Source organism: Saimiri boliviensis, chromosome 3 (genome assembly GCF_048565385.1).
Source record: "Saimiri boliviensis isolate mSaiBol1 chromosome 3, mSaiBol1.pri, whole genome shotgun sequence".
Classification (NCBI taxonomy): domain Eukaryota; kingdom Metazoa; phylum Chordata; class Mammalia; order Primates; family Cebidae; genus Saimiri; species Saimiri boliviensis.
In genome coordinates, this window is record NC_133451.1 from 116,478,244 (window position 1) to 116,488,163 (window position 9,920).

The window sequence follows — 9,920 nt, forward strand, 5'->3', positions numbered from 1 at the left end:
ACCGCGCCAGGCCTGATTCTGCATTTCTAACGAACTCCCAGGTGGTGAGATTCTGCTGTTCTGAGGACCACATTCCCAGCAGCAAGGAATTAGGGCACTTAATTTTTACTAAAAACAAACGCAACCTCTGGAGGCATGAGATTCTAGTGGTATGTGTGCAATGCTTCCAGTACTTCTTCCAAAGGGTAGAGAAGGTGAAAGCACTTGACTCATCGCATAGATTGTGGTGCTGATGAGCAACTGTGGCTTCACTGCTGCTACCTTCATTGCCAGGTACCAAACCTAAAAGAGAGCTAGAAAGCAAAGAACCACGCTGCTTCAGAGACAACAGCTAAGAGGATAAAGATAAAAGCTCTGGGAAGTCACCTTGCTATGCATACAGGTTTCTCATGTCTCTGGGTTCCTTTCAGGTCTAGGGTTCAGAGGGCAGCAGACACCTTCAGTGTGAGTCCTTGTGGTTAGAGGGATTCAAGTGTTCCCCAGGACCCCTCTCTCTGCCACCAGATTGCAACAACAAGCATCTCCTGGCAGATTCTTCCTGGTGGCGTCACTGTTGGGTTGAGGGTACTCCTGGTGACCAGAGAGGACAGAGGAATTAAAGGTACTGAGGAAGGAAAGTCCAGAGAAGCTGCCAGCCCAACAGGGTAACCGATGCCACCCACGGCTGCTGCAGTAGACACTGGGAGTGACTGTGGTGTGGAGAGCTGCGCTGGGGTCATCACTGTGAATACTTCCTTCTTTCTTCAAGTGCACGTTTGTAGCAGGCAGGACTGAGTCCCTTCCTACCTGGAATTGCCAGCTTGGGTGAGCTGTGGGTGCTCACCATGTGCCATTACCACTGGACTCGGGAAAGGTAGAAAAAGGGGAAAGGGGACGTAAGACACAGCCGATGACGCCTCCGACAATGATCGCACATGCCACGGGCAGCAGGTATCCCACAGAATGGCTGCCAGCCCTAATCACAGGAGTCTGACCAGCTCCTGCTTCTCAGTGACAGGAGGAAGCCAAGGCTGTCAGCCCTGGAGTTCACTCAGCAAATCCACAAAGGCTAAATGGGAGACTTCGGGCAGTAGCTCGCACCTGCCACCCCGGTCTCCTCATGGCTCCTCAGGGCCCTCGAGGGTGAAGTGGGGTGCTGCCCTCCCAGAGAGAGCAGCCTGTGATCCTGCTCACTTCACAGCAGCCCAGGAGCTGGGCTCCTTCCAGGCCTCGTCTTCCCGGCACTTCGGAAGTCAGTAGGGCCAGCCGGGCTGGCGTTTCCCGCTCTCGGCGAGGGCTCCTCACATTTGGTGAAATCTCCAGTTCTGTTCCTATGTCTAGAAAGTCTACGTGAGTATTGGAGGCAGGGTAGAGGGAGGGATTCGAAATCAACCGGAACTCTTTGTCTTAGAGCAATTTGACTAAAGTTACTATATTCTTTTCTCTCCATCCATCCCCCACCCCCAAGCCCACAAATCCTCAGTTTCTAAAAATTGGAAGGAAACATAAGAGAACTCTTCTTTCAGTGTTTGCAATCTACGTGTCAAACGTATAGAGCTAAAGAAATAGTATTTAAAATGATAAAAAAAAATCACTATTATGATCACTATATTCTCCAATAGAGGTCCTTAGATACCAGGATGCTAAATGCAGAGTAATATTTAATAAGCACTGTCTAACTACCAAGCAGTCTTGCTTCCTAGATTTCTTTTGATTTGATGCTAAATTTGAGTCCCTTGAGAACCACTATGATGTTGAGGGGGTCCATGCTCAGAGCCCCTATCAGCCTCACATGCACTGGAGTACACAGCTGGCCAGTGGCACTACATGATGTCACCAGGGTGCCCAAAGGCCCCCACTCATTTGCCTGATTTTGGTCAATTTAACAAACTTCAAGAATTACTGTGGCTTTTTCAGGGAGGCTAGACCTTTCTCAGGCATCAGGGAAAAAATGAAATGAGTGGGAAAATCATATAACAAGGTCAGGTGCGGTGGCTTACGCCTGTAATCCCAGCACTTTGGGAGGATGAGGCGAACAGATCATGAGGTCAGGAGTTTGAGACCAACCTGGCCAGCATGGTGAAACCCTGTCTCTACTAAAAATACAAAAAAAAAAATGTAGCAGGGCATGGTGGTGCAAGCCCGCAGTCCTAGCTACTCTGGAGGCTGAGGCAGGAGAATTGCCTGAACCCGGGAGGCAGAGGTTGCAGTGAGCCAAGATCATGCCACTGCACTCCAGCCTGGGCGACAGAGCAAGAGTTCGACTAAAAAAAAAAAAAAAACTGTATTACAGTGCAAACTCCAAACTATCCTGTGAAACACAGAAAAGCCACCATAGGAGAGATTTGCAGACAAAATAAAACCACTAACTGCACGGTCCAGTCTTCTTTTAGGTGCCTTGTCTATATTTACTTATATTTCACTGGAGTGACCACCTGGTAACATAGCAGACATATTATTTCCATTTTACAGATGAGGAAACTGAGGCACAGTAGATTCAGGAAGATGCCTCAAGTCTTACCCTGTTGGGCGGTGGGGCTGTGATCTCAACAGGCAGTCTGGCTGGCTCCGGCAACCTCGGCTCTTCCCTACTCTGCTGTCGTTTTGCATGGAACTACGTCAGGGTCAGGGAACTCCTGATCATCACCCTGAGCAGAAGGAGCAAAGGGAAGACGGCTCTGAGGAGCCCCACTCTGGGACACTGTGAGTGACCCAGGCCTGTGAGCCCGGAAGGGAAAAAGGAAACGCTTCCTTCCCCACCCTGAAGCGGTAGTGCTGGCGAGGCTGCGCACCTGCGCCCACTTCTCCATTCACCTGCCTTCCCTCGCCCCCTTCACCTGCATGCGGGAACTTTTACCCCTGGGCAAGCCTTGAGCCCAGCGCCGCGACCAAACCTGGGCAATTAAGCAGTGTGCATGGAATGAAATTTGGCCCGTGGAAGGTGCCTGCAGCTGGCGGTTAACACCGGCAGTAAGAGGATCAACGCCCGGGCCACTGGCTTAAAAACGGGGGTGGGAGTGCGAAGTGTGCGCGCTCCCTTTTACCCATTCACGTTAGTTAATTTGGATGATAAGGGTTCGTGTTTAATCCCTTTGTGTGAGAGTGAATATCCTGAAATCCACAACCCCTGAGAGTGCACTCGCGGCGGCTGGCAGAGCAACCTGGGAGGGTGCGGATCGTGTCCAATTTGGCGTGAAGCAGAAAAGAAACGCAGTGAGGAGACGAGGCAGGACCGAGAGGGACACCCTAGGGGTGCGCGGTGCAGACCGAGCCTCACACCTCCCAGGCCTCCGCAGGTGGGCAGATGGCTTCGCTGAGGCCTGGCTCTGCGCCCTGGGGCTCCCAGATCCCACCAGCGAGAGGAGCGCCGCTTACTCATCCCTGCCAAGGTCTAATGACCCCAAGGTGGGCGCCGGTCCCTGCCACTGCCCTGCAGAGTAGAGAGACTTTAGACAGGGTCAGGGGCAGGCAGAAAACTGGACAAATCTAAGAAGCCGTCTCAGCTGTTTCCAAATGGTAAAGATTAGAGGGGTGAGAGTTGGGTGGCTCTAGAAAGGGTCATAAAACAAAAATCATTTTTATCGTTTCCATCTGCAAGAAAGCTCACGCCCACCCACACCCCACAAGCTCGGAGCCCCCAAAGTGTGGGATCTTAGGCCGCAAGTGTGTGCAAGGCCCGTCCCGGGGAAGGAGGCCTCCGGCGGCGGGGCCAGACTGCCCGCAGAGGCGCAGGCGGCCCAGAGACTTCCCAGCCGCCGCCGCCCCCCTCCTTCCCCTTGGGCCCGTCCAGCAAATTTCCTCCCTCGTTTCTGTTCGTGCCTTCCCTCCCTCCTCCTCCCTCCGATATTTTCGCTTTCTAAAACCATAAAAAAGAGATCAACTTCCCAAACTTCACGGGGCCCTTTTCAGTGACAAATATTGATGCCCAAAGTGTCTGCGCTCTCCCGCCCCCAAACGTTAAGAAAAGACGCCCGCGAAAGGGAGACATAAAAAGTTAACAATGCTGTGAAAATATGTTTGCAGAAAATAGACAATCGTTGGATTAAACGTATTCAAGTATGAAATAATGCCTTTTTGTGTCAAAACTTGGGCGATGGGCGGGTACAAAAGTTCCCTGTGGCAGCTACTTGCTCCCTTTGTGAGCCGTGCGCTTTGGCGTCTCCACTTGGGCGCATTACTCAGAGCCCTCTAAGCGCGATTGTTTCTCCCTTTCTAATGACATTTACCGGATCAAAACATGCTGTTAATTCGATCAGAAGGCTTCACCCTCCCTGACAAAGCCACAATAATTTCTCCTGAAGTTTGTTAAATTGACCAAAATTAGGCAAATGAATAGAGGTCTGTAAGCGCCCCCTCTCGCAGGTGACGTCGCATAATGCTCGTCTGGGCCAGCTGCATTCCCCCTTTTCTTCTCGGCCCACTCTTCTCCGTGTTGCCCCCCAATCCTCCCACCCCCCCTTCACACACAAACACACACACACACGCCCGCCAGTCTCTCCTCCCCCACCCTCTGGCATTATTAAAATTTAGCCCAATGAAACTATTCATACTTTTCAATGGACATTTTCGTATAGGATAATAGGCTACAAATTGAGCCTCTTCCCCCCGCGAAGAGGGAGCCGGAGGGGGGAGAAAAGAAAGCCAGCGACGTGGTCAGGGAGTAGGGGGGAGCGTCGCGTGCCAAACAGCGGCGGGAGGGGCGAGGCGAGGCGGGAGCCTCGTGTGCCAGCCGCAGCCCCACACCTGCCGGGATGTCCGGACAAATAAAGCGGTGTAAACAAAAAGGGGGGAGAAGGACGTGTCACCAAGTCGTGTGAGAAAAGCCTGGGAACAAACGGGGCGCCTCCGTCTCCAAGAGCTCTCCCTTGAACCCGGCGGAACAGCCTATTAAAGGCTTACTTAATTACTTTAATGACTCTGGACAGGCTTTAAAACGCACTCGGCGCTGGGACGGCGGGCTTGCTGGGATTTGTAAACAGGCGATCGTGTGAGACTCAGCGGTGGGACTAAAAGAGGCGACACTGTTTTGTGAGGGTCCTCGCCCCCCGGTGCCCGGGGCCGCTGCGCCCCTGCGCTCCGCGCCCGCGACTGTTGCAAGCGCTCGCTTGCCCGCCGGCCCCAGTTTACCGCCTCCTTTTCCCGCCGGGGCTGTTGCCATGCAAATGTTACTCCCGGGCCGATCACGTGTCCTTTGAAGGGCCACGTGGATTAACAAAGCTGATCTGCCCCCAGCTCGCCCCCCTCGGCTGCTAAATTTTTTTTTCTTAACTTCTTTAAAACTGGTCTTGAATGCATACATCCTCCAAACGTAGCTCCCCTAATCCTATGGAATAATTCAGCTCGTGAATGCACTTGGAGCCCTAGATGACCGCTTTATAAGGCAGCCCTCGGAGTTTGGAGGCTGCAGTCTACCTGGGACACTCGAAGAGGCACACGAGGCGGAAGAGTGGACGGGTGCCCCGCGCCACCGCCTCTCCCGAGGGCGCGCACTGACCAGGATGTCAGACAAGCTCAAGGAACGCAAAGTGAGTCGGCTGAGCCCAAGTGGCACTTGCGCCCTGGTAGTGGAGGCGTCTGACTCACCGACCCTCTACTTGGCTGGACCGATGGCAGGGACGTGGCCACATGGGACTTTGCGTCTGGAGGAATCTCGAGTGGTTTGGGAAGGGGGTGGGATCGAGGGAGGAGAGTGATCAACCAGGAAGAAGTCAGCCCAGAGGCTGGTGGCCATCTCCACAGAGTTCTGGGTAGGGTTGCTGGAAGGGGAGCGCGCCAGCGCGGGCGTGAGAGGGCAGAGGTCAACTGACCCGAGTATGGCAGGCCGGGAGTCCCTTCCCAGGGCGAATGTGAGCAGTGTGCGCGACTGGAGAGGCGGTTAGCACGCAGCTGCCAGAGTCGTGCCTTTGACTACTTCCCGGGCAAAGCCATCCTAAACGTACAACCCTCTGTTCGCAGAGAACCCCCGTTTCTCATAAAGTGATAGAAAAGCGGAGGAGGGACAGGATCAACCGCTGCTTGAACGAGCTGGGCAAGACGGTGCCCATGGCCCTGGCAAAGCAGGTAACGTTGGCAGCCCGGAGCTGGGTGCCGCAGGCGCTGGGGAGGCCTCTGCAGCCACTCTGCGGAGACACCGGAGCCTGCTGTGGCAGACCACCTCACTTGCGGGCCCCTCCCCAGGGGGCCTGAGTGCCGGGCGAGCCTCAGGCGGCTCTGGCGCAGATCCGCAGCCGCGCCCACTCGCTGGTCCTCTCCAGATCCACAGTGCCCACCCAGCAGGCACTGGACCGCTGAGAGGGGCTCTTCCTCCTTTTGCAGAGTTCTGGGAAGCTGGAGAAGGCGGAGATCCTCGAGATGACCGTTCAGTATCTGAGAGCACTGCACTCTGCTGATTTTCCCCGGGGAAGGGAAAAAGGTGGGCGCAGGTTAGGGAATGGGACGCCTGGGCCGGGCGCCTGCGCCACCCAGAGACCTGGGGGCTGGGAGGGGAGTGACGGAACGTTCCCGAGAGCTCTACTGGAGCTCGGCTCTCCCGGAGGGCAGGGTCCTCTCCCCGCCCGGCGACTGCGAGGCGGCGAGGGAGAACTGGTTTCCAGAGAGGCTGGTGCCATCGCCTCCTCCGGGGTGGGGTGAGTGGGGTCAGGCTCTCAGGGAAAGGGGCCGTTTGCGCCTGCTTTGCCAGTCTCTAAGACTGCGCAGAGGAGAGGGCAGGCCTCAAATGGGAACTTTTGGCCTGAAAATGTGATGGGAGGGGCCCTGTACCCGCCTTGGGCTCCCGTGGCGAAGGGGCGCTCAGGGTGTGTCCTTCCTACGGGCGTTCTTCTTCCTCCAGCAGAACTTCTAGCGGAGTTTGCCAACTACTTCCACTATGGCTACCACGAGTGCATGAAGAACCTGGTGCATTACCTCACTACGGTGGAGCGGATGGAGACCAAGGACACCAAGTACGCGCGCATCCTCGCCTTCTTACAGTCCAAGTCCCGCCTGGGCGCGGAGCCTGCCTTTCAGCCGCTGGGTTCACTCCCGGAGCCGGATTTCTCCTATCAGCTGCACCCTGCGGGGCCCGAGTTCGCGGGCCACAGCCCCGGGGAGGCCGCTGTGTTCCCGCAGGGCTCTGGTCCCGGGTCTTTCCCCTGGCCACCAGGCGCGGCCCGCAGTCCCTACCTGCCCAGCGCGGCGGTGCCGCTCCCGAGCCCAGCGCAGCAGCACAGCCCGTTCCTGACGCCGGTGCAGTGTCTGGACCGGCATTACCTCAACCGGATCGGCCACGCGCACACCAATGCCCTTAACCTGCACACGCCCCAGCACCCTCCGGTGCTCTGACGCCCACTCGTGCCCGCCAGATTTCTCTGCGCTTTAGGTGCTGCTTAGGAGAAATGCTGTATATATTGTACAAATATTGTGTAAATATTGTGCCCCCCAAAAAACTGGGTGGGGGGAAGGCAAAGAGCGAATGAGTCTTCTGAAGGATTTCCCCCGGTAATAAACGTTTTCTGATAAAGACCCAAAGAGAGGGATTTATTTATTACCTTCTGCTCATCCGCAACCCATCCCCTCCGCGGTGCCAAGGGCGCATCGCTGACAGGGATCAGGGTAACAGCCCTCAGTAATTTGGTGAGGGGCCCGCTGAGGAGTCTGAGGGAGGGGGACGTTCACTGGAGGTTCAGGCAAATATTCTAGGTATCGCTTAAAGGCGGGATTCGCGGCTCCCTGGGCCCGCCCCGCGCGCATCTTGAGCATTAGCCTCAGAGAAAGAGGGGAGGCGAAGAACGCTGCACTTGGCTCTCAGGAAAATGCAGATTGAAAGACCTGCCCCAAAGTGGCTTAGGCGGGTTGTTGCAGCTGCGACCTGGGCGCGCTTCCTACCCAGAGGGAAGTGCCCCACCCACGCGCGCCGCACGCCCGCGGGTCTGGAATGCGGCGAAGCCCTGGCAGGCCCGGTGCGTGGCTGAGGTTACAAAACAGACCTCTAAAAAATACGGGAACCAAGTACAGTTCTGAGTTGCGGCTTAGAAACAACGTCAGATGACAACTCAGTGCCAGAGCTTCCGAGAAGCTGGCGTTGCCTTGTGCGCACAGATCAGGACGGCTTCGGGGGCGCTGGGCGACTAGGCGAGAGACTGCCAACCGTCAGGTTGGGAGACGCCCCTTCGCCACCCCTCAGGGGATTGCTCCCTCCCCGCCATCCTCTGCATTGCGCCCACTGGTGCAGGATGGAACCCTGGGCTCTCCGTTTCAGTTCTCGGGCCTGGAGAGAAAAGGCCTCCTTATCCTTTCCCTGGTGGGATTTTTTTTTTTTTTCTTTTTTTTTTTTTCCATCCCGATCCATCCACAACGTGGTGAGGAAAGTTTGGAATCCAGGAGTGACTTGGCTAGTGGTCTTTCAGGGGATTGTGATTTTCAGTTTCAGTGCTTCTGTGCCTTGCCCACAAAATAGTGATACGTCGGTACGTCTAAAACGGCAAGCTAAAATCCTGTTTCTCTAAGACTGAAAGGGCAAAACAGGGCTCCAGGTTGTTTTATGTAAATAGGTAAAATCAACAAGGTATCCAACTGGCTAAATTTGTGTTTGTGGGTGTTTAAGTTTTGTCTTTGAACTTTTGTTCCCCCATAAACTTTAATGCCTTTTAAATAAATAATTTGAAATTAGGTAGCACGTTTTTCTGTTTCCAGAGGCCATTTATCTAAACTGTGGTGATTTGCCTTCTCTCAGATCCGCTAGAGGACTGTAAATTAACTTATTCTATTTCTCTGGACAGGGTTTAAGAAAGCTCTGACCTAGACTGTTTGCTGAGGTCATGGGATGGGATGACCTGCAATTTGTAAACCGTCAAACTTCATTATAGACAAACAGGCAAAAAAAAAAAAAAAAAAAAGAAGCCCTCATTACGTTGCCTGTCAAGTGAAACTTCCACGTATATGTTTTGCCAAGAAAAATCTATAAACTTTAGAAAAGGTCTTGCATGTCAGAGGTTCTTGAAATATCTATAAAATGTGAGCTCTCTCCTTTCTATCAAGTGGTAGAGCCGAGCATGGAAGTGAGTGTGAGACCAGGCGGCCCTCCCGGGTAACAAATATACATTGAGCAATATGGGATAAAAACAAATTATGCAGAAATGGGGAGAATGGATGGTGCCTATTATTGGAACACATGTCTTACACCCATTTTCATCAGTGCTGGATACAGAATATGAAGAAGGCCTTTCAGAGTTTTTTTCTGTGAGCACTAAGCCAATCTGAATTCCCTTCAGCAGTGAAGCATTAAAGATATAGTGTTACCCTGGAAATATAAATTATTAATATATTCAGCATTTTTGTCACTTCTCAACTGTTAACCAAATTAGACAAAACTTTCTTTTGCTAAGTAGATTTTCTCTTTGGGATTAGCTTTGGGAATGCACAGGGCCACCACAGGAAAAACTGCGGTCATTTACATATAATTTTGCAGACTTCCACTGGTCCATGACAGTCTTTGTACCTCAAATGTTGGTATTCTTGATTTTTTTCCTTTCTCATTTAACTGTGGAGGATAAAACCCTGCTTTGGATTTACAATGACTTTAGGATAAAAGTCTCCCTCCCCTTTCTCTTTCCCCCTTTCTCTCTCTCTTCCCCCCACCCTGCCCCGTGTGGGGTGTGTGTGTGTGTGTGTGTGTGTGTGTGTGTATACGTGTGTATGTTTTGTGTCTTTTTCTGAAACCTTCATCCAAAGTCCCAATTCTCCAGGATTGGCTAAAAGTCAAACTTGGAATAGTTCAGCTTTGCAAAAGATTAAAAATGTCACTATAAAAAATTGAATGGATTCAAATCAGATTGTGACTTTAATGTGTTCTTCCCGCACCGTCTCTGACAACACATGACCTCCAGCCCCCCAGCCCCAGCCCCGCTCCAGCCCCGCTCCTGTCTCCGTCTGGGTTTCTTATGCCCAATGCCCCCACTTTCTTT

At 53.2% G+C, this 9,920-nt stretch overlaps 1 protein-coding gene across 1 annotated transcript; it reads left to right on the plus strand.

The window, feature by feature from the left end:
- Positions 1-5,309: 5,309 nt before the first annotated feature.
- Positions 5,310-7,455, plus strand: HELT (helt bHLH transcription factor). The gene is given in 4 exon segments (XM_074395719.1): positions 5,310-5,636; positions 5,935-6,039; positions 6,157-6,391; positions 6,809-7,455. Coding segments are annotated over 4 exon segments (990 nt in total). The 5' UTR covers positions 5,310-5,477; the 3' UTR covers positions 7,300-7,455.
- The last annotated feature ends 2,465 nt before the right edge of the window (positions 7,456-9,920 follow it).